At 52.5% G+C, this 24,167-nt stretch overlaps 1 protein-coding gene across 9 annotated transcripts in view; it reads right to left on the bottom strand.

The window, feature by feature from the left end:
* ABCC8 (ATP binding cassette subfamily C member 8) overlaps positions 1–24,167 on the bottom strand; it is a 76,514-nt gene that overhangs the window by 14,466 nt on the left and 37,881 nt on the right. For 7 of the 9 annotated variants that reach the window (XR_012333473.1, XR_012333474.1, XM_033862597.2 and 4 more), the window contains 13 exons: positions 21,738–21,805; positions 20,425–20,570; positions 18,029–18,134; positions 17,737–17,853; positions 17,270–17,345; positions 16,418–16,523; positions 7,723–7,758; positions 6,386–6,421; positions 5,546–5,644; positions 4,389–4,473; positions 3,643–3,723; positions 2,210–2,347; positions 360–485 (listed from right to left, as the gene is read on the bottom strand). Coding sequence is in view for 7 of the 9 variants with exons in the window: in XM_033862597.2 (XP_033718488.1) it covers positions 360–485; positions 2,210–2,347; positions 3,643–3,723; positions 4,389–4,473; positions 5,546–5,644; positions 6,386–6,421; positions 7,723–7,758; positions 16,418–16,523; positions 17,270–17,345; positions 17,737–17,853; positions 18,029–18,134; positions 20,425–20,570; positions 21,738–21,805 (1,220 nt within the window). In the remaining 2 variants the exon portion in view is untranslated. The remainder of the gene's footprint in view (positions 1–359; positions 486–2,209; positions 2,348–3,642; positions 3,724–4,388; positions 4,474–5,545; positions 5,645–6,385; positions 6,422–7,722; positions 7,759–16,417; positions 16,524–17,269; positions 17,346–17,736; positions 17,854–18,028; positions 18,135–20,424; positions 20,571–21,737; positions 21,806–24,167) is intronic. The other 2 variants (XM_033862595.2, XM_033862594.2) reach the window with 2 other exon arrangements.

Below are 24,167 nucleotides of genomic sequence, written 5' to 3' on the forward strand. Positions count from 1 at the left end.
CTATGGCATTGACTCTCCAGTTTCTTGAGCCACTAAATCCTTAACTACCCACCCTTTTTTCTTCTTTGCTTAGCCAGTTTGCATTGGTTATCTGAAGCTTTGTAACTGAATGGTACTGACTATCTCAGGATAAGCGGAAGTCATCCTCCTGACTCTGCCTTGGGTAGCTGGCACAGGTACTGGCTCTCTAGTGGGAGCAAGTTCATGCCCAGCTCCCACATCTGTCCTTTGTGTGTGTGTGGGGGGGGGGGAGGAGGGGCTTCCTGGGGCCAATGAGGGCAGGAAGATCTTTATGAGTTCAAGTTCTAGCAAAACCTTCCCCTCAGGGGGTGGCTGACTGACCCCCAAAATACACCCACCTTCTCCAGCTCTTGGTCCTGCCGGTTCATGAGGGTCTTCCAGTGCTCAAAGAGCTGGCACTCAGACCTCTGGAAGTCCTTGAGCGTGCCCTCTCTCTGGATGGTGCCATCCTTCATGGCGATGATCTGGAAAGACAGAAACAAACCTGGCGGGGGGCTGGCTGGGGAGGAAGGGAGGAGGCCACAGCCCTGCCTGACCGAGAGGTCTAAGATGGATGTACACAGAGCACCTATCTCTTCCCCACCACAAACGGCCTCCAGCTTGCCCACTGCCCTCAGCAACACACTCCAGAATTTAGAGTGTGGTACTTCTGGCGGGGGGGTGGTATTCTCAATGGTTGCCCCGAGGTTGATAGAAGGGTTTGCAGAGCAAATTAGAGCATCCTGGTCAAGCTGTCTGGGTATCCCCAAGGACTCCAGCAGTGAGAGCTGTTTCCATACATTGAAAGGGCTAATAGCACGTTACCCTTAGCTCCTCCTCATGGCAGGTCTGATACGTTTCACCCGTGTTTGGCAAAGCACCTGTTGGTCTAAGGGTGTGTGGCCTCTTTGAAATCAATAAAACTTCTTTTATTTGAAACATTCAATGTTTTATACTCATGTAGACCCATCAGTAATTCAGAAACCCATCCTGCTCCTCTCACCCCCACCCACCCCATGCTGGGGTTCAGGGACGGATGCCCAGGAGTCCTGTTCACTGACACCTTGAGGAACCAGGCACCTCCGTGTCTGCCTTCTTTGGAAAGATTGTCCTGAATTGTCTCACCAGAATCACCACAAAAACTCAGACACAAACCTGTACCTGCTTTAATAGCTTTTTTTTTCTTTTTTTTTTTGCGGTACGCGGGCCTCTCACTGTTGTGGCCTCTCCCATTGCGGAGCACAGGCTTCGGACGCGCAGGCTCAGCGGCCATGGCTCACGGGCCCAGCCGCTCTGTGGCACGTGGGATCTTCCCGGACCGGGGCACGAACCCGTGTCCCCTGCATCGGCAGGCGGACTCAACCACTGCGCCACCAGGGAAGCCCTTTAATAGCTTTTTAAAGAAATCTAATTTTTTTTTCTTTTTTCTGCTTTAATATCTTTTTGTGAAAATCTGGATCTTTTTTTTTTTTTTTCCACAGTAGAGGGAAGATCTTACCACATGTAGAAGGAAGACTTATTTGGGGGGAATTAGCAGGGCCAATTAACACAGACCTGAAGCTTAGGAAGGACCTCAATTTCCCCGGACAAATTTATGTAGGATTCAGGCAAGACCCAGATTTCACAAGTCACATGATTTCCAACTTAAAAATTAAATGCTTTCCAATTATTTGAAAAGTAACTATTGTCTTCATGTTGAGGAATATGGGAATTTAACTGATGTGGGATTTCACAAAATTGCATTCTACTGGTAATATTGAAGTTTCTATTACCACTGCCGTTGTTTGTTTCCATATTTTCCATTGGATCCTAACTTGAATCTGAGGCACTAGTGGGCAGGAAGATGGCTCTCCCCTCCAAATGGGCACTCCCCAAGGCTAGGGGGGGTGAGTCATCAAACTGGGCAGGAAACAGAGGTAAGAACTGAGTGTCTGCTTCTTTTTGAGACTTCTTTGTGCCAGCCTTGTGTGTACCCACATGGGGCCCGTGTCAGGATATGGATGTCTGCAGCTCTAGGTGATACCAAACCCTTGGGCTATGCAGGGTCTCCCTGACTGGCCCAGCCTATGTGAAGCCATCCATTGCTGATCTCTTCTGCTTTGTGGCCCTCAGCAGTTGCTACTGAGACATCTGATTGACTCCTTTGAAGATGTCTGACTGCCTCTCCCGCCTCAGCCCTCCACAGCTTGACCCCCTTGTGGCCCCTCACCCAGTCTGCATGCGGCAGGTACTGCAGCTTGTGTGTCACTAGGACCACTGTCCGCTTATCATCTCGGAGCAGCTCAAGGATCCCAGCCTGCATCAGGTGGTCACTCAGATGGACATCCAGAGCTGAGAAGGGGTCATCCTAGGCAGAAGGGAGAAGGTAGGGACACACGCGGGAAGAGGGGATAACAGTGAGCGTAAAAACCACCAGAGTTACACCAGCTCTGTTTTAGGGACTGACACGAACCCAGCCCACTGCGTGGTCCTGGACAGTGCAACCAACCTTTCTGGGCCTCAGTTGCCTCGTCTTGAAATGGGGCTATCAGTTATGCCTCTCAAACAGATCTAATCACAAGCATTTCCTGACTCCTGAACCTCCACTGACTCCCTATAGTTTATTAAGTCTGAATTCCTTAGCACACTAATCCAGGCCCTTTATTTACCACCTGCTCAGTCTTCCTTTCCAGTCTCACTTCTCATCTGTCTTGTGCAAGCTCCCTACGCTCCAGGTTTCCAGGGAATTTGCCATTCCAGGCCTTTGCCCAAGCTGTTTCCTCTGCCTGGAGTGCTGATCTGCCTCTTGTCTTTCTGGTGAACTATTATTCATAGTAATAGTGGAGGGTGGAGAATAAAGCTGGGGTCAGAGACCTGAGGTTCCTTCTTCTAACCGTCTGTCCAAATGGGCTTCTTCTTTCCTTCTGTTTAATTGACTCACTCTTCAAGACCCTCCTCTAGGAAGCCCTCCCTGATTACTCTAGCCCTCACAGTTGTCTCCCTGGACATAGTCTGTGTCACACAGTTTGGCTTTCAAGTGGGCTGTGGCTCTTAAGTGTGGGTAAGCTCTGTCTCCCTAATCAGACTCTCAACCTTTGAGGCCAAGGGCTGGGTCTTAGAATTCTTCAGTATCAACTAAGGTACCTCACTCAGACCTTGGCATGAAGTAGGGCAGGTATAGATAAGTTTTATCTCATGTTTGATTACTAGTGGTTAACTGGAGTGTTGTGTTGAGAAGGATTCTGAGGCCAAGTTAAGTTTCCATGGGAAAGAAAGCTGTGATCAATTAGCAATGTCTGCTCTGGGCATGAGATGTGAAGTGGTAACTCACCTTCCATGTATTTGCCATTTTTATAGTCGGGCTAAATAAATGTTAATAGGTTGGGGCTGTCCTACAGGGAGGAGGCCTATAATTACTACTCGCCTCCCCTCATGGCTACTGCAGAGCCCAGTGTGAAATCCACATGGGTCAATTGGACTAACCTTGCCTCAGTTTCTCCATCAATAAGATGGGTAGGTAATATCTCTGGCAGGAGAGGATTGCTCCTGGAGGGGGAGGCTGTTGGGTGATGGTGTGTGTGGGACTGTCTATCTGTGTAGGCAATGAGCGAAGGTGGCAGCCAGACACGAGGGCCCCAAGGAGGTACCAGCTGGTGCACTCACCAAGAAGACGACGTTAGTGTGCTGGTAGAGGGCTCGGGCCACGCTGATGCGCTGGCGCTGACCACCGGACAGGTTGATGCCCTGCCGCCAAAGGGGAGGAAAGGTCATGCCCTCACAGCCCTTCAGGAGAGACTGTCCTGGCCCCTCCTTGTGAGCTCTTTGGGAGGGAGGCCTGGCTCTATGCACCTCTTTGCCCCCTCTTCACCTGGCAGAGAAGGGGAACTTGTACATGTTTACTGAATTCATTCAGAAGTGGGGAGAATGATTCCCAAGGTGCTAGGGACCATCTGACCCATGAAAACCAGGATGGAGGAAGGGCGGATTTAAATCACACATAAGGAGTACAGCCACAGAAGAATCCTATTTGTTTAAGCTTACGGAGGAGGGACCCCGCCTGGAGAGGGAACAGGAAGAACCACCCTGAGTCTAGCGCAGTGTTGTGCGGGCTCTCAGTACATACTTGGGGCATGAATGGAGATGTCAAGTCATCTCCAGCCTGGGAAAGTGCTAAGCTGACCTCTGCACCAAGCAAGACCGAAAACTTTTCAAGGACAGCCACCAACCCAGGGCTCAAGGAGATCATTTTGATCCCACTGCAGGCAACTCTTCAGCCTTCCCCCTCTCTCATTTCTCATTACCTGTTCTCCCTGAGAAGGATGTCAGGGCATGGTGATGGTGATGGGTGGGGAGCAGGGGAGGCTGAGGGCCCCAACTTTGAGAACCAGCCCCTGGAAGCTGCTACTAACCCGTTCCCCAATCTGGGTCTGGTCTCCATGGGGCAGGATGTCGATGTCTGGCTGCAGGGAGCAGGCTTCGATGACCATCTTGTACCTGCAGTGGGGTGGGTGGGGACACAGCTGATCAGCCTGGCCAGAGGTGGGCCTGGGCATTTGCAGAGGGTCATTACCTTCCAGGCAGACATGCCCAGGAGGAGCAATGGCTTTAATGGGCCTCCTGATGGGTGTAAGCAAACACCCCGTGAGCTTGAAAAGAGCTGAGGGCAGCACCTGACACCATCATGAAGAAAGTTAAATATTTGAAAGATGAAATTGAATGGGAGCAGATAGCCACATAAGTGACAAGAGAGGGCCTGGGGCCCCTGTGCAGTGGGAAAAGCTGTAGCCAGAGCCCATGCTTGGAGCACTGCCAGGGAAAAATCACTGCTGGTTTGCTTAGGCAGTAAATGATGATGGCTGGTCAAATATTCGCCCAGCCTGCTCCCCTCACACTTCCCTGGTCAGCTCTCAGCCCGGGCAGGTGCCAGCCAGAGTGCATGGAGGCATCACAGTGTCTTGGTGACATGTACTTGGGTGTCAGGAAGACTTGGATTTGAAACCCATTTCTGTCACTTACTGGCTGGGTGGCCTTGGGAAAGTTACCTAACCTTCCTGAGTCTTGGTTTCCTCATCTATAAAATGGGGATAATAATAGTACCTGCCTACTGGGATTGATGTGAGCATTACAGCAAGTCATGCATAGCAAGAGCACCTGGAAAGAGCTCCATGATGTTAGCAGTCATTAGCACTGGAGGGGTTTGTGTACAAGTTGCGGAGCTGGGGGTAGGGAAGCAGGAGAATGGAGACCCACGGAGGGCTGGGCGAGCCTTTTCACCCACCTCAAGAGAAGGCACCAGGGTTCCTGCACCTCCCTCCCCTCCTGCCTTCTCAACCACGGGAGCTGGACTGCCCTGATGCTCAGCACATCTGGATCATTTCCAGATGGACCATATGGAACAGGCTGGAATCCAGATAAGGGGGTTGGAGAGCAGGATGGCTGGGTGAGGAAGATCGATGGAGGAGCAGGCAGCCGGCTGGGCTTGGGGGCTGGGGCAGTGGCTCATGCATGACCAATTGCTCCCCCCACCCCAAGCTTGCCCCCCAACCCACCTCCTCGAGGCTTTTACCGTTGTTTGTTGAAGGGACTCTCAAAGGTGATGTTCTCCTCCACGGTGGCATTTAGCAGCCATGGTTTCTGAGAAGCATAGGCCACGGGGCCTCTCTTCCTGGAAAAAGCGGGGCAGGAGTAGGGAGGTATTCTCAGGGGGTTGTTGTCAGAGGTGGTTGTCAAGCTGATGGCTTAAACTGGGGCAAGGGGGTGGGGGCAGCACTAAGATGAGGAGGTGCAGTTGGCAGAAATCTGCTTTGAGTGGCTCCTGGTGGCCTCTCGTTCCCCAAGGGCCCGAGGCAGGCTTGGGTGCTGGGTCTTAGCTGGCTAGGGGATAAGGGACCTCAACCCCTCCCTGCTCTCCACCCCTCCCTATCCCACCCCTTCAGTCTGTTGCCCTTCCTAAGTCTCTACCCAGAGCCTGGGAAGACCCCAAAGTGTGACCAAACTAAGTAAATACTTGAACCCTGATTTCCTCCTTCCTTGAGTAGCCCTCAAACCACTCGACTTTGATGTTAGCAGGTAACACTCCAAATGGAACTTTTTAAAAATGAAGAGTCAAGGAACCCACATTTAGTGTGATGTGGTTTCTGAAGACAAAAAAAAAAAAAAAAAAAGGAAAGAAAGAAAAGGAAAAGATGACCACCAGACAAAACTGATCTGGTGTGAAGCGAGCGGCTTGACGCACGGAAGCAGCGGCGGCCTCCGAACCACCGCGTGGAGCACAGCGCCCTCCCTGGCCTCCTCTGCAGCTGGGCTGGGCCTGGGGGGCTGCCTTCCAGAGCTCTGTGGCTCCCTTGGCCTGAGACCCCCTCTGAGGAAGCCTGCCTTGGAGGGCGGTGCTCTCGGGACACAGTACCTGATATCCGAGTCGGTTGCCGTCTCCCGCTCTGGGCTGCAGCAGGGGAGGAAAGACGTACCTTCAGGGTTCACCTGAGTAGACTGAGTTCTCCATAGACATTTTGAGCTCCCTCAAACCCAGCGTGAGTGCCTTTATAATCCCTGAGACCAAAACTGCAGCCACAAAAGCCACACGCCACCCAGGGGAAGCCTCCGCTGCCTGAATACACGCGGCGTGTGTGAGGAAGGCCTCAGGGGACCTGGTTAAGTTACGAGGGACAGTGGGGGGAAGGCACCATTGGTGTAGGCTCATGGGGGGGGGTGCTTCCCACGTCAGAGGAGCATGAGGCCCAACATGTGGCTTCTGCAGACCCAGCCTCTGCATTAGGGCGCGGACGCACTGGCCGAGGTCTCGGGCTGACATGGCTGCACAAATATCTGGGGCAGGAAGTGCGCTTTGACCGTAGCCAGGCGAGGCCGGGCAGGCCACCATGGGTGCCTGCAGTCTGGGGATGGCAACCTACAGCCGATGGAACTCAGTGTGGCACCTAGAGAGCTGAGAAGGGCTCCAGGTGTGATTTGCAGCCCCAGGTCCCTGTCAGAAGACAACCGTGGAGCCTGGGGGATCTGCCGACAGGGACGGGGTCAGCTGTGGTGCCCACGTAGCCTGGACAGACCCCAACTGCTCCAGTGTCAAATACTCCATCCCGTTGTGCTCATTCATGCGTTCATACTTGTCACATACCATGAGGCCTGATTTTTGGCTCAAGAACTATGGTCACTATGGCTAGAGAGTCTGGGCTGTCATCATGCCCTGGCACTTGGCGACAAGATGCGAGAAAGGGCAGAGAAAGTATGGGGAAGTGAAACTTCTGTGGTGTTGGAGAGTGAAGGCCAGAAGCTTAAACGGATTTCCAAGGTCAAGTCAACCTCCCACTCCTGACTTCCCACCACCTCCAGTCTGTCTCGATCGTCTTGAAAGAGGTGTGGTTAGGCAGGGTTTTGAAGGTCTTAGAGCCACATCAATCTATTTCACTTGGATGTCTTAGACGACCAGAACATAAAGCACATTGAACATAAAGCAACACGACTGAATTTTCTGTCTGCCTAGGGGATACCCACCTCTGCTTTTTATAACTTTGTTTCTCAACTTTTCTTTCTTTCTTTTTTTTTTTAATTTATTTTTTTATCTTTGGCCGCTCTGTGCAGCATGCGGGATCTTAGTTCCCCGACCAGGGATCTAACCCATGACCCCTGCACTGGGAGCACGAAGTCCTAACTGCTCGACCGCCAGGGAATTCTCCAAGCCCCTTCCCTTTATTGGAACCCACTTCCAACCGAGCTCCAAGGCTGTACCTGGGGTCCTCTCCCGTCTCGCTGTCAGGAAGGCTGCTGGGGCACAAATGGGAAAAAACAATACCCGTTACTTCTCACTCCACTGCCTTCCTCTCCATCGCACTGTGTCTTTGGGGAGAAGCAACCGCACAATCCCCACCCCTCTGACCCATCCCCAGTGCCCCCAAGTGGCTTCCATGGGGGCAGAAACTGTTCTTCTCAATCTCTGTCCCTCCCGCAGCAACTGGATGGGCCCCCTCCAAACAGCAAGGGCTTCATTAGTACTCCTGACACAACTCCAAGCAGCAGTGAAGCTGGGTTGGCATCAAGACTGGCTTATAGTTGGGAAAACTAAAACTCAGGGAGGGAAAATGACTTTCCCAAGGTCATAATCATTTCGTACAGCGTTTTCCAACTGTGGATTGGGACCCAAAAATTGGGTCTGAAACAAGTAAACTGCAACTGCACTTAAAAAGAAAAGAAAAGAAAAGAAGAAAATACCAATGTGCATTGCATGTGGTCAAGATGTGTATTTTTTGTGTGAATTTTTTTTTCTCTTACTTATCAATGCATAAATGTAGTGGACTGTGATGTAAAATCTGTTTCATACTGTGGATTACAGTAAAAGTTTTTTTGAAAAACACTGAGTGAGGGGCTTCCCTGGTGGCACAGTGGTTGAGAGTCCGCCTGTTGATGCAGGGGACACAGGTTCGTGCCCTGGTCCGGGAGGATCCCACATGCCGCGGAACGGCTGGGCCCGTGAGCCATGGCCGCTGAGCCTGCGCGTCCGGAGCCTGTGCTCTGCGACGGGAGAGGCCACAGCAGTGAGAGGCCCGTGTACCGCAAAAAACAAAACAAAACAAAACAAAACAAAACAAAAAACACTGAACGAGGTGACCTGAATATTGGTGCCAACTTTGTCAGTGCTCTTTCGCCTGCCCCAGGCCACCTTTCAACCTTCCAGAAGCAACCTTCTGCCAATGAAGTATGTACTTCTGACATGCACATTTGGGGAAAATCAATCTGTTCTGTCTTCATGCAGATCTTACTTTAACAATAGTAAAACCAGCTAACATTTATTGAACTTTTATAAGCACTTGTGATAAGCACTGCAATAGTATTATCTATTTTAAAGCTCAAAAAAACCATATGAAGGAGGTCCGCACTTTATAGACAAGGAAAGTGAGACTTAGAGAGGCTAAGTAACTTGCCCAAAGTCACACAGCCAGCAAATAGCAAAGAAAATAGATTTGTCTAACTCCAAAGCTTCATGCTCTTAATGACTATGCTGCATTGCTTCACTGTGATTACCCAGGCCATACCTCTGATAAATTTCTTGCCAGGAAAACAGGATGGACAAAAACAGGGATGGAAAGAAGCCTGATGAAATTCTCTTTTGTCCTCTGCTGAGGAGCAGAACAGAACGGACCCTGATGGATATATAATCACCAGTTCCCTATGATCCTATTCACCGATCTTTATGGTTTCATTTCACTCCCTCAACTCCACCTAACCTCATGTTCCCTAACCATCAGATTGCTGTAGTTTATGGACAAGCTGGTAATGTGGGACAGATGAAAAAACCCAAGCTTACAAATTCCAACTCTGCGGCCACAGCCCAGATAAGCTCATCGCTGCAGTCTTCTGCCTTGACTGCTTCCAGAGTTGCAAAGGCTGTTACTTTTCTGGAGGGAAGCACATCTGTGGCCTCCCTGAGGACCCCAGCACACACTGAATTCCCTCGGCTCTAACTCAGTTTGCAGCATTATCTGGGCTGTTCATTTAGCCCTTATAATGGACTACCTTCTTCTCTAATCAGCTCCTGTGTAAGTCTTTTATCCCCAGCGGGATTTTAAGGCAGGAAGAGCATCTTTTTCAGCTCCACAGTGCTTCGCACATGACAGGTCTGTAATAAATGGAGGTTGGTAACAGACATCTTTAATCGTTTGGGAGGAAGGAAGGGAGGGGGGCTAGCACTCAACGCGGGCCATCTTCATGCCAGGCACTGTGTGAAGTTGTTTGTATTCATCACTTCATCCTCACAACAACTCTATAAAAAGATGTTAGTATCCCCATCTTACAGATGGAAACACTGAGGCTTAGGGTTTGCCTGATGTGCCCAATGGTACAGAGCTAGAAAGAGGGGAAGCTGGGATGTGAATCCAGGTTCATCTTCTCCTCTTTCCAGTGCAGTTCCAGCCTTCCTAGAATGAGTCTCCTCATTGTGTGTGTATGTCTTAATCTGAAAAGTAAAAACTGGCATATGTGGCACACACTTCCTCTCATTGATTGCTGGGCTCTTAAATGATTGTTCCTCTTCTGCCTGCACTTTTGGGACCAAGCAGTGAGCTAAGAAGATGATCTCTCCTTTTCTCTGACCCACCTCCTTCCCTGCAGCCAGCTGTGAGCTGGGTGCCTGTGTGCATGGCAACCCGAATCACTGCACAGAGCCTGCCCTCAAAGGGCTCACGGTCTGGCAGAGCGAATCAGACAGGTACAGATGTCAGAAAGTTATAAGGGCCAAAAGAAAAGTAGGAGCCAGAAAGTCCTATAGAAATTTGGGGGAAAAGTACACACAAACACATATGCAAATATGCAGAGAAAAGACTGGAAACTTCTGGGTGGCAGGATATTAGGTGGTTTTTAATCTTCTTTATACTTGTGTATCTTTTCTCATTTAATGTACATTCTTTTAGAGTCAGAGAAAAATGTACTTTTTACAAGTAGTTTGGAGGAGGAAGAAATCTGAGAAAGTGAGGAAGGGCTCATAGAAGTTACAGGTGAACGGAACCACGAAGCGGGAAGGATGGAGACAGCGGAGGTGGAGGGAGAGAATTCTAGGCTGGAGGAGGAGTCTGCATGAGTGCAGGCAGTGTGAGAAGTGGAAGGAACATGGGCTCTAAAGTTTGTATCCGATGGGCTTCTCTACTCACTGGTTGTGAAATCTTAGGCAAGTCCCTTTCCTTAGGGGAGGCTGTTTCCTTATCTATAAAATTGGGGTAATGGTAGGAACCTCACCATGACTCTGGGAGAATGTATTACCAACATAGCTCATAGCTGGTTGGAGGCAAGGACCTGGGTGGGGTTCGAGAATGAGGGATGGGGTGGGCGGGAGATCATCCTTTCAGCTCGGTGCTTGGTTTCAAAGGCACAGGCAGAGGAGGAGTCCAATGGCCCCAACATTCATTTAAGACCCCAACAATAAATAAAAAGGAAAGCAGTGGAAATTGAGGTTGGAAGGGGAAGTTAGGACTTATAGGTCTCCATGGTCCATTCATCCTGCCCCAGAGGGGCTTGTTGCTGCCCTGAAATGTTACCTTTCACGCACAGTGCCCTTTCTGATTGATGTCGTTGGGTCCTAATGCCAAATCTCTGAGGGAGGAAAGGGTTTTTCTTATAGTTCAGATGAGGAAACTAAGATGCAGAGAGGTGAAGTAACCTGCCCAAGGTCACACAGCTATCGAGTGGCAGAGTCAGGACCACAACCAGAGACTATCTAGTTCCCAAGTCGGGCTCATCATGTCCACATGGTGCCCCTGCTGTCTGCTCACCGTCTCACCACACCTGCCTCCTGCAGGAAACCTGGGGTGCCCTTGAGCCCCTGACCCAACTCCCCAAAGGCTCCAAGGAACTGTATGAACAGATGGGATCACAGAGTCGTCCTGAGACAAGCCTATTTTTCACCCTGGGGAATCGGGGGTCTCAGGAGGCAGCCTTCACACCAAAAGGCAACAATGTCCTGAGGCAGGCTCAGAACAAGTAGGGCCCGGGGCGCACACCTCCGTGGGTGGCAGGGGCAGCAGGGAGCTCCAGAGAGGCCAGTTTGCAGTTCCTCGTGGGGAGGTACCTCAACACTTTCCTTGGATCCCTGCTTCCTGCTGTCTCCCCAGGGCTGTTTAAAATCAATCTACTGTGGACATTAATGGCCCTGTTTTTTATTTCCAGGGAAAGAATTTCACTTGAATATATCTGCTAATTTTGAGTGTTTATCAGAATGTTTTCCTCTTAAAGATTAAGGAGAGAGTTTGCAAATTCCCAGGTTAACAGTGAATCGAAGCAGAGAGCCAGGCAGGCGCAGGTGACTATCAGTAAAGTGAATATTTGGGAGCCGCACGAGACCTGGGTTCTCCCAGAGACATGGAGCCGGGCAACAACCGATGTGCAGGACCCACTCAAGGCTGCCTCAGTAACTCTGCAGCCTAGAATGTAGGGCCTCACCCCTGAAGCCCCCATGCGCATCCCAGGCCTCTGTCCACCCAGGACTGGTGAGCCCCCTGAGGGCAGGGGCCAGGTCTTCTCCTTTGTAGCTTACACAGAGTGGTTCACAAAATACACATCCTGTGGCGGGGGCACCTGGGGCATGGCATGGAGTAGCCCTCCAGTCCCATCTCCAAGGAGCTCAGTGTCATGGGGGAGACATGCCCCAGCATACGGTGTGAGGCATGCACGAATAGGATTTGCACATTCCACATGCTGGTGGAGAAGTTGGGTGGTGGAGGGCTGGGTGAGGGAAACAGCTTGGGCAAACGCATGTGGGAAGGAGAGAGAGGTAAAGGCGCATTAATTGCAGTCTCCTAAAGGTCATAAGTTGTTCCTGGTTCATTCATTTAGCAAATGCATTCATTTAGCAAAGGCGCTGTGGATACAGAGAGACAAACAAGATATGATCTTTATCCCCAGGGAGCTCACTACAGTCTCTCCTGGAGACAGGCTGGAGTATAATTAAAGAGCAATAGGGGAATTTTGTTCCTGGAATAGAAGTACATCGTCAAAGAATAATATTTATAATAATATTTATAGGGCATTTGCTACATGCCAGGTTAAACCTCACATTAACTCCACGGGTAATAAGGGAAAACTGGTACAGAAGGGTCACAGAATTCCCCAAAGCACAGAGTCCAGATTTGAACCCGGACAGCCTGCCTCTAGAACATTTGCTCCTATCCACTCAGCAGTACTGCTCATTTTCTTCAAGGAAGGAATAAATGAATGGTTGTACACACAAAGCAACCTCCCCAGAGCATTCTGCTGTGACCCTCCTAATCCCCCAAATCCCTGCCTTGTACCTCCTGGAACTCTTTCTGGCTGCCTGGTCACCAGGTCTTGGCCCTGGTATGGATGAAAAACACTGGAGCGGCTTGGCATCGCCCCTGCCTCTGGCTGCAGACAGCCAGGCCCCGGGAGGGGCTGCTGGGTCAAATGCTATTTTGCTCTTGGCTCACTTGGCAAGCACGTCGTTGCCCTGCAGCCCTGCAGCCCAGGGTCTGAGGCATGGAGCTCCTGCAAGTAACGGAGGGGGGCCCTCAACACACAGTCCCCACACTTAACTCATTGCCCAGGGTAGGTGGGCCAGGCAGAGCTGTGTACGTATCCAGGATTTTGAGAGACAAACAGCAGATGAAGCCAGCTGAGCCAGGTATGACCAGCCTCCTTCTCCCATCCGCTGTAATGAACTCCTGACTGATCTCCCTTCCTGCAGTCTCTCTCTCCCCATCCCTCATCCTGTATCACCAGCACGTTTCTCCTACAGCCTTCAGGCTAAATCTTGTTTCCCAGGCCAGGTATACAGGGTGTCTGACCTCAGCGCAGCCCACTTCTTTCTTTCTTTTTTTTTTTGCAGTACGCGGGCCTCTCACTGTTGTGGCCTCCCCTACTGCGGAGCACAGGCTCCGGACGCGCAGGCCCAGCGGCCATGGCTCACGGGCCCAGCCGCACGGGCCCAGCCGCTCTGCGGCATGCGGGATCCTCCCAGACCGGGGCACGGACCCGTGTCCCCTGCATCGGCAGGCGGACTCTCAACCACTGCGCCACCAAGGAAGCCCCCAGCCCACTTCTTTAGTCCTGTCCTTCACCAGCGTCCCTAACACCCACTGCTCTGGCACCAGAACCACACCCTCTTACATGATCACACCTTTGCCCACGCTGATACCCTTGCCTGGAACACCTTCCTCTCCCACCCCGGCCTCTTCCATCTGATGAAACCACGCTCATCCTTCGAGGCTCAGATACCATGTCCACATGAGCCTTCTTTCCTTGACCACAGAGTTCACTGTTCCTCTGTGCTCGATGGTGGCACTGATCTCTGTTCTCCTCCCTTGGAAGCAGCGGCCACGTCTTCACCATCTTTGCATTCCTATTGCTGTGCTCGGGGTCTGGCACACAGCAGGTGCTCAGTAAATATGGGGTGAGCGAATACATCAATGTAGAGAAGCCAGAACATGAGCTGAGTCATGAACAAATTCTCACAACGTCCCGGGGTTGGCTGCAGGCTACCCTGATGCACCCGCTATGCTTGGGAGGGAGGCTGTGCTGTGGAGGGGGGCAAAGTGGATCCTGGAGCAAAAAGATCCTTTCACCATCACTCCTCGCTGAGCCTGGAACAGAGCCAGGATGTGGGGCCCCACCTGCCGGTCGAGGAGAGTGAGTGTCAACGCAGACAGAGCTGTGAGCTGTGCTGCGATGGTTCTGCTGAGGCGGGGAGGCGGGGTGTCACAGCCACTGAGGCTGCTGGCCTTCAGAGTGGTCAGGCTAGCTATTTCTTTGTGTTGCTCTCAAGCCCCTGCTCTCTCAGCACACAGTGGAAAGCCCATGCACTTGAGCACTTAGGGACACATCCCACTTCTGCCATTTAAGGGCTGGGTGGCCTTGGGCAACTTGCTTCCCCTCAGTTTCCTCATCTGTTAAATGGGGATAATGATAATGCCTACTTCACAGAGTTTGGTGAAGACTGACCGAGACAATGAGTAAATAAAGTGCCTTACACAGTATCTGGCACACAAGAGGCGCTCCAGCACCCTGGAGAGGCCCCTGTACCCGCTGGGGCTGGGCCAGAGGTTTCCTAAGAAAGAAGAGGCAGCAGTCAGACCCTGAGGGTTGGCACACCTTGGAGAGGAGGTTGGGGCTGAGGCTGAGCTGCCTCTGTAGAGGCCAGAGAGGTGCTGACACTGGTGTGACGGCACCTGAGGTTGAAGGGGGTGGGGAGGAGATGAAGGACGTGGGGCAAAGGGGACACGCTCAGAGGGGGTCTGATTCAGGCTGAGTGAGACACAGACAGGGGAATCTAGGGGCAGCCCCAGTCTCTGGGCTCTGTAATCTCATCTAGGAAAGGCCTGCCCTGAGAGAGGGCCTGGATCCAGTTTGCCCTCCACATGGAATTTGGAGAATAATCCCTGGAACTAGGACCCAAGGGACCCCAGCCCAAGGCAGTGGCCAGGCTTGAGGGAAAGAGCCCAGGCTTGGGACCCTGGTCTGCATGCTGACTGGTAAGTCACCCAGCCTCTCTGTCCTCAGTTCTTACTTCTGTGAAATGGGGCGATAACACCCAGCGGGAAGCTTCAGTGAGATCGTGCTTGCAGTGCACTTAGCAAAGGGCCTGCCCGTAGCAGGTGCCCAATAAATGGTCAGTTGCTTTCTTCAGCTCACAGTTCACTGGGGGCTCCTGTCTTCCCATCACAGACACACACAGGCAGTCAACGGACAAGGGCTCCTCCCTCCAAAGCCCTGAGGGGCAGTTGGTACAAGGGCCTGGAAACGCAATGCTTGGACCTTTCCTGTCAGGCTGTGTTGAGAGACACCCGAATAAGATAGGGAATGGATGCAGAGACCGTCTGTCCCAGACATACCACATCCCCAGTGGAATCAAGGTTCCAGAGACTAAGGTCATGGGAAACCCAAGGGGCTTGTTTGCCAACCCACAGCCCCGTTGAGGAGGGAAACTTGCCAGATGTGCTGGGTGCACCATTCAGGGACATTTTGGAAAAACAGGAAATGCGGGTACATGCAGGTGTTCAGACACTGGTCCCAAGGTCTTTCTCTCTGCTCAGTCTGCACTCAAGCTTATGAAAAAACCTGACATCTTGCCTCTGGCTGTGACTTTCATTCCTGAAACCTCAGTCGGATCCCTCTTTCTCTTGGATTCTTGGATACTGGGGACGGGGAGGTGTTGGGGATGAGTGCCGGTGGGCTCCAAGCCACGCTGTGTGATGACTGCAGTAGCCATGTTCTGTCCAGGTTTCTGAACACCTTTTCCACCCTCTTCATTTCTTGGCTCTTCTTTTCTGGCTTTTAAAAAAGCCTTTATTTTATTTGTATCTTTAATCAACTAGTTTCAAGTGCTTTTTGGAAGTGGGTATAAATAATAGATTCATGACTGACTCAGTCTAGGGTTCCAGCTCTTTAATTAGGATAGTGATCTTTGCCCAGAAACCTACATTTGTCTGGTTTATCTCTGGCTCCTTGAAATACCCACTGAATGGTCTGTATCAGCTTTGCTGATGACCAAGCCAGAAACCAATGTTTGTGTTACGGTCCCTCACACTGGGAGGCAGTGCGGCTGCGTGAACACAGAATTTGGAGTCAAACAGAACTGCGTTCGAATTCCAGCCACTTATTAGCTGGGTGAATGAGGGCAAGGAGTTTGGCCCTTCTCTACAACACGAGATCTGTTAACACTACTTACCTTGCTGGTTTTCATAAGGATTTTCATAAGGACATAGTGTGTGCAGAGGACATAGCAAAGTACCTGGCACATAGTGAGGGCTTAACAAATACTAATGATGGTAATGAGAATAACAATTCAGTGCTTTCATTGAGTACTCGCTGAACACACTCAGTAAATGCATGATGCATCCTCCACTGAGAAGCACGGTTGAAAAGAGGGCTTCTGCCTGCCCACTGTCTTTCCCCACTAACTGAGCCCAGAGGATGCATGTAGTACCTGTTCCAGAAGACGCCCCCCGAGACCTTCTGCATCTCCCCCAGGGTGGCTAGGAGGAGCGAGGACTTGCCGCAGCCCACCTGCCCCACGATCATGGTCAGCTGGCCTGCAGGGAGGGAGGGCGGCAGATGGGACTGGGGCCAGGAGGGAGTCTGAACAACCACCACCCGGAAAGACAGACAGACAGATATACCCAACCCCGGGGCCCCCATTTGCTTTCCTCCTACCTAGAATCCCCAGGGAGTCCTTTGAGCTTTTCCTTCTGGAAACCTACATCTTACCTCTGGCTCCCCAGGTCCTTCCTCCTTCCTACTGCTTATCCCCCCCGCCCCTTCCTAAGCACCTGCTTCTCCTTCCAGTGCTCTCAAGTGTGCCCAGCGCCTCCCAGTCCCAACAAAGGGCACCCTTTCCTTCCCACTTCCATGCTTTGCTCCTGCTGCCTCCCCTGCAGAATGTCCACGCTGCCTCATGGCTCGAGGCACCCTGCTCATTCTCAGAATCCCCGCCTCTTCCACTATGACTTCCCTGGCTACTGGGGATTGCTTTTCCTTTTGTGAAGCACCCATTCTGTCTGCAACAGATGGCCTGACATCAAGGTCCCGCTGTCTTGCCCTGTCCTTGCTGTTGCACTGCTGCCTAGCACATGGACTCCTCGGGGAAGTAGCCCACCCCCTCTCTAACCTTCATACCCTAGAGCACACACCAAGAGTGCACATAGAGCAGGTACTCAATCGATCCTGATTTTTCTTTTTCTCCCCATGTCACTCAGGGGAGCGTGGGAAGGGAGCACTTCAAACACGACTCCAAGGGGGACACCCCCAGACCATGATAGAGGGGTGAGCTGGGCCATACCTCGGGGGATGCAGATGGTGATGTTGGACAGTGTGGGGATTCCATCGGGGGTCCACGTGAAGAAGCCTCCAATGATCTTCGTTGGCGGTACCCCAGCCCCGGAAGAGAACAGAAAGGCAGCTGGGGTCTCAGTGTGAATAGTCCGTCGCCTCCCCTCCCCCATGAAAGCCAGAAAACACCGATTCCAGTCCCCAGATCACTTCCAAGGCAGGGGAGTGGGGGAATGGCCTTCTCGTGCAGACCTCTCTACCTGAGGCACCCTCCCCAGAGGACTGCTACAGGTCCCCCCACTTGGTGGAGATGGAAGCATTGTCCCTGGTCTCAGGACTCCTATGGACTCTGCAGGCAGCCAGGTGACCTCCAGGGCAGAGGGCTCAGCACACAGGTCTCTGGCACTTCAGATTTAGTGTTTCCTCCTGGAGTTGGCACTGGGTGGCGAGCGTCGGGCTGCGGGGTCTCAGACTCACCTGGACACAGCAGTTATCAGCATCCCCATCTGCACTGGGGGTCAGGCTCTGCAGCGGACCCATGATGCCCCGACAATCCTCCCAGGCTGGACGCTTGCGATTCACAACCTTGAGGGGCTGGGGGTGGTTAGGAGGAGGTGAGGGCCCAGGGGCTGGGAGCTGTGCAGGGAAGGGAGCTCCCCCCCAGTGAGGACAGGCTGAGGCAGGACCAGCAGGGAACGAGCTGCATGCATTAAAGAAAAACACTGTGTGTGGGGGGGGGAGGTATGGCAAGGGGACGCTGGACACTCACCACCGCCTGGTACTTGCTGGCCTGGCCCCGGGGCTCGGGCTCCCGGGGAGCACACTGCTCCTCGTGGATCTCTGCGCTGGACAGGAACTCGCTCAGCTTCTGCACGCTGCAGAGGAAGTGCAGACACCCCTCACCCTGCCCAGGGCAGAGGGGAGGGGAGAGGGAGGAGGGCGAGGCCTGAGAGAGCAGCTCTGAGAAGATGCCAGGTTCTAGGTGTGGCCCTCAAAAAGCCCACACTGGAGGGGACAGACAGGGGGCATCCCATGGGGGGCGATAGGTGTTACCAAGGTTGGTTAGGGTCTACTAGTCAGCTGGAGTAGGTTAGGGCGTAGATCAGGTGGGATTGGCTAGTTTTAGGGTTAGCGTTACAGTTGGTTAGTCTTGAGTTATTAGACTGAAGGATGTTGGGCTTTACCAGTGACTTTTAGGTTAGTTAGGATTAGGATTGGCTATCAACCACAACTGATATGTTTTGATCATGTAATATACATGAAACACTGTTAAATACTTCATAAGCACATAACTTAATCCCCATAATATAATTTGATCTTGCTGGGGGAGGTGTGGAAGAGGTATTATTCCCAACTCATGGAGGAAAAGGCTCCACCCCTGGGATTTCTTTATGGACTCAGAGGAGGTTCCGGAAGCTTCACTCTTTTGATTCATTCTCTTATCCCTGGGGGTGGGCAAGATGCCTGGGGAATCTTGAGAATTGTTCGTGTACCCCTCTCCCACTTTTTGCTTAAATGTCCAACAGCCTGGGGCCACCCCCACCCCTGTTTCTGTTCTGGGCATGACACCCCCTCCCCACAGCAGGAGCAGACAGCCAGCCTCGTCCGCTTCCCCCTCTGTCCTTGTTCCAACACACTTGGCAGGGGCTGTGGGGGAGGGGAGGAGCTGGCCTTGGGGTCAACCTTCAGGCTGTGTCCTGTTCCCACTTTCAGCCCAGAGTCTGGTCTCCCTCTTTAAAAAGGGCTTAGTGGGCTTCCCTGGTGGCGCAGTGGTTGAGAGTCCGCCTGCCGATGCAGGGAACACGGGTTCGTGCCCCAGTCCAGGAGGATCCCACATGCCGCAGAGCGGCTGGGCCCGTGAGCCATGGCCGCTGAGCCTGCGCATCCGGAGCCTGTGCTCCGCAATGGGAGAGGTCACAGCAGTGAGAGGCCCGCGTACCGCAAATAAATAAATAAATAAATAAATAAATAAATAAATAAATAAATAAAAAGGCCTTAGCTATCCTGATGATGGTTACATGAGAACGGTTTACATAGAAATACTTCTGACTCAGGCAAGGGATTTCCCATAGGTGTAGCATCCTTGAATCTGTGGGTTCTACACAGAATCACAGGCTGGGGTGTGGGTGGGGGAGGAGGGCTGATCATTAGAAGTCACAATGCCATGGCCAACAGGAGCTAATCCCTTTCCAGCCGGCTACTCCCTAGTCAGATACTCCTATGACCACAGTTCTACTGCATTATGACCCCTTCCATCCTTGACCCTCCTTCCATCAGCTACTTCATTCCAACAGCTACCCCTCCCTGCCAGCTGCCTCAGACTTGCCAGGGTCCCTGAGACAGGGGTGTCACTTCCCTCAAGGCTGAAGGGGCTTGGGTACAGAGGACATTCGTTACTGTCTGGTCCCATTGGTGATGAGAAAGGACACAGCCAGCTCTCCCCAGTGGCACGACTGGCCCTTGCTTTCAAGGAGCTGTTTCAAAGGCCTAAGGAGATCTTCGCACTCCAGCTGTGGCATTCTCCAGCCAGAGCCTCAGCCTTCTACCTTCAGGCTTTCACTCCCAAGAAGGCAATGCCTCTGGGAGAGGGGCAGAGTCACCACTGGGCTCTAGAGCCCAGAGGTGGGGCCTCCCAGAGTGCGAGCCAACTGGGGAAAGGGTGTACAGGCACCTGGAGGGAGCTGCTCCACTGAGCGGGGCTGTGAAGGCGCTGAGACCCGTGGAGAGAACAGGGGATGTTCAGCTTGGGGAAGACCAAGATTTTGGGGATACCTTCTGAAATCTGAGGGGCTGTCACGTGGGGGAGGGATGGCGCTCATTCTGTGGGGCCCCGGAAGGCAGAACTAGGACCAATGGTTAGAATTGATGAGGTTATACCAAATTTGGCTCAATGTTGAATTTTCCTTTTTATGGAGTTCTCTCGGAGGTGACACTCTCCTTGCAGGATGTAAGCACGTTGGCTAGTCCTTCTCAGGGACTAGAGGGAGGGAAGCTACACATGGCCCATGTCCCTCTGACCAACCACAACCAGCTTCAGTGAAGCCCAGATCAACGGGCAGGCATGTCCTGGGACCAAACAGCTGTGGTTATAGCAGTGACCAGAGTGAGCCCTGGGGCCGACACGTGAGCGGCCTGACCACTGCCCTTGCTGGACCCTCCTCTCACCTGACCAGAGCTTTGACTGTGGACCGGACCACACTGGACAGCAGGAACAGTGGCGTCACCAGGATGTGGAAGAGGGAGAGGGAGGCAAAGGCTACCGAAGGGGAGAAGTCGGCCTCTTTGAAGAAGCTGACGTGGCCCACGAAGGTCTGCGGACAGAGGCACACATGCGACAGAGCAGAGCGTGACTCAGCGTGTGGGCCCCTCCCGCACTGGCAGCCCTCAGCCCTGGGAAGGAAATGAGAGGCGGGAAGCAGGGGACCTAGGGGACCTTTGGGTTGGAGACACCACCATCCTCACAGCCATCTCATGGAACCATCCCTCCCTGCCCTGCCTCCTTCATTCCAGGAATGACCAGGGAGGAGCCCTCAGGGTAGGTCAGCTCTACCCTCTCAGACTGTAGTCCTCCGTCGGAAACGTAAAAACGATCATCACAAAACCACCTCTTCACCTGCCGCCTGCCCCCCAGCCTCCGGGTACCTGGCTCGGCTCCGTGGCCTCTGCTACCCAGAGTTCCCCAGGGAACCAGGCCAGGAACCAAGTCAGTGAGTCACGTTGAAAGTGAATTCCCAAGTGTGACTGACAGGCTGTGAGCTCGCCACAGTTCAGGGACGCCGGCCCCGGGGGAAAGTCACAGCAGCCAGGGATGGGAGCCCCGGGTGAGGGGCTGTGGGCATGGGGCCTTTCTGAGGGGCGCACTGCCGGCCCCCACTGTTCAGCTCCTACTCAGCTTTGGTCAAAATTGCTTTAGAAAACCACCATTGTCATATTTAATGGCATGGAGAATTCTTCGTGTCATATTCTTAAATTTTAAAAAGCAGTTTACAAACCTGCATAGGAAGCACAATCCTAATTTTGTAAAAATGTTGTATTCTGTGAATCAAAAAAAGACTGGAGAAAAACACATTAACTTTGTTGCCAGTGGGATTATGGGTGATTTAAGTTCTCTTTGCCCTTTCCCTTCTGTATTTCCCAAAATTTCTACAAAAACATTGTAGAAATTTTTACTTTTATAATGAAGAAGTCTCACTTTTATAATGAAGAGGTTTGATAGTTGTTTTTGTTTTTTCTTTTAAAGAAAGTTTAATTGCTCTAGAGACTAAGCGTCAGGTCTTCCAGGCCAGGGGTTGGAGGTCCTGTCTGCCTGGAGTGGGGCAGTGGAGGAGGGACTGGCTGCATATATAGACTCTCCATCCAGCACCCTATTCTCAGTCCTGCTGCTGAGCCCATCTTCCGAAGCCCCTGTGCAGAAAGGCCAAACCCTGGGCGACTCTCACGCCAGACAGCCTTCCCCACCCCGCCCAACCAACTCTCACCGGGAGACGAAGAAAGGATCCACTTACGATGAGGACGGCTGCGATGGGGATGGCCGTGTTCATGAAAACTGCGGAGGAAGCACAGGGGGAGTTTAGTGGGAGGAAGGAGACGGCTGGAAGTGAAGCTGCCCAGGTTGGTGTGAAGGCAGGGCAGCCTCTGGGGTCCTTTCCCCAGCCTGCGGGATGGAGCTGGGCAGAACTCTAGCTCTGTGGCACCTCCAGCTCCTAACGTGTGTCCCTCAGGACGCTTATCTCCATCACTGAGACTTAAGCCTTTAAATAAAGGTTGAAATGCTCTTACTCTGCTCCATGTGGACAGTGTGAAGAAAGCCCTGTGAGAAAGTGGCAGGGGAAGGGATTGGAGAGCTGGTGGACTGTGGTCAACCACGAGGTCAGCAGCACGTGTTTCTGGGGGCACCAAGTTGCTACTCCTTCCTCTACGTCTGGTCCTTGAATCCCTGGCTCACTCTGAGGCCGAGAGGCTTCCCAGTCTCCCATGGCTCTTAGGAAGGATTTCAAACTCATTCACACTGAGGTATTAGTGACTGAGGACAGCTGGAAGCAGGGTCTGCCTTAGCTCTAAGGCTGACAGCCCACGCCCAGGTGGGACAGTTGGTTTGCTGCAACAGAGGCCCTCTCCTTATTCTGTTTATGGTGTGGCCCTCAGGCTCTTCATAGGGACCCCAAAGAGCAAAGAGATCTGGACTTAAAGTCAGAGAAGGGCGGAGTCCCCATTATTTCTAAGCTGTGTAATCTTGGGCTGATCGTTCACCTTCTCTGAGCCTCGGTTTCTTCACCTGATTTTTGCAAACTTGTACTTACTTGTTCACATACTCTGGCTCTCTCCAAGGTGAGAGCAGGTAATGCAGGGAACAGGCCTCTGTGATGCCTCAGTGCTACCTGAGTATTATACCTCATGGGCTGCTAGCTTAGCCCTGCTCCTCTGGTCCAAGCTGTGAGATGCCCAAGAGTGGCCTGACCCCAGGCCAGAACTTCCAGAGAGAGTAGCCCTCCTGGAGTAAGAGACGCCCATCCTAGCTGCCACCTTCCCACCTCCTCCTCCTTCCTTCCAGCAGCCTCTTCCAGGCCAGTGCAGAAAGGAGTCTGGTTCTGATATTAGCTAAATTAAAGGAGGAGCCAGGAGCCAGGAGCCAGAGGCCAAGGGCAGAGCCTGTGCACATGGCCCCTGTTTAATGAATGGCGAAGTGTCTGACACTCTGAAGAATTCCAGACCGTCAACACCATTCCGAGAAGCTGATTGTCTACTTACTCCAAGAGTCCTGCACCACCTAGTACATACATGGAGATGTGGAACCCCAAGGGAGTGGAAGAACGTGGTCCCCGTTCTCAGGGGGCTCCCAGTCTGAGGAAGGAGATAGGAGGAACTATGCTCCCAGGAGACACCTTATAGGACGGGGAAAGAGGAAACATGCCCATACGGGGTTCCCAAGCAGATAGGAAAGATATTGTGCCCATCTTTGGGGAATCCCCAATCTATGCGCCCTGCCATTGGAGGGCTCCCTGTCTCATGGAGAAGATATGGCTGGAGCCCTTGGGGCACTGCCAATCTCTCCGACCACAAGGCTTTTTATCAACACTAATATCACACATGATGGTGATTTAATTGCCCTTCTTTTTTTTTTTTGCTGTACGCGGGCTTCTCACTGTTGTGGCCTCTCCCGTTGCGGAGCACAGGCTCCGGACGCGCAGGCTCAGCGGCCATGGCTCACGGGCCCAGCCGCTCTGCGGCATGTGGGATCTTCCTGGATCGGGGCACGAACCCGTGTCCCCTGCATCGGCAGGTGGACTCTCAACCACTGCGCCACCAGGGAAGCCCTTAATTGCCCTTCTTGATGAAGGTTCCATGGTCTCCTGGTGCCCACCTCAATGCCACAGCCCTCCCTCACAGCCCTCTCGTACTGCAGGGGGCAGGATAGCATTATTGGTTTTCCCACAGCATAAGGAACCCAGATCTGGGACATAGGACAGAGCATGGCCATCACTGGCTGGGGAGAGGGAGGGAGAGGAGGATGTCCATCAGGCCTGGGCCATTGACCATCACCAACGATGAAGCTGTAAAGACAGTTAGCTTCGTCCCTCCCCTTCAAGGCAGTTCCTCCAGGGAGCTCCCTCAGGCAGGGGCCACCTTCCGTTCCTCTCCTGCCCATCCTGTCAAAAGGTACCTGTGCACCCCACCTCGGCCCCTGCCCCAGGCCAAGACCCCTCCCCCACACACGGGGGGCTCAACTCCCAGCTGAAGAATAGGCTTGGAAGTTAGATTATAAATTGGTACAACTCGCTCAGAAAACAGTCTGGTGCTTTGTAGCTAGAGCTGCACAGGAGTTCAGACTTCTGATCCTACCATCCCTCTCCTGGAAATTTATCCTGAATAATCACTCAAGAGAAGCACAAAGCCCTCAGCAAGATGCT

The sequence above is a fragment of the Tursiops truncatus genome, chromosome 8, assembly GCF_011762595.2.
Source record: "Tursiops truncatus isolate mTurTru1 chromosome 8, mTurTru1.mat.Y, whole genome shotgun sequence".
Taxonomy (NCBI): Eukaryota; Metazoa; Chordata; class Mammalia; order Artiodactyla; family Delphinidae; genus Tursiops; species Tursiops truncatus.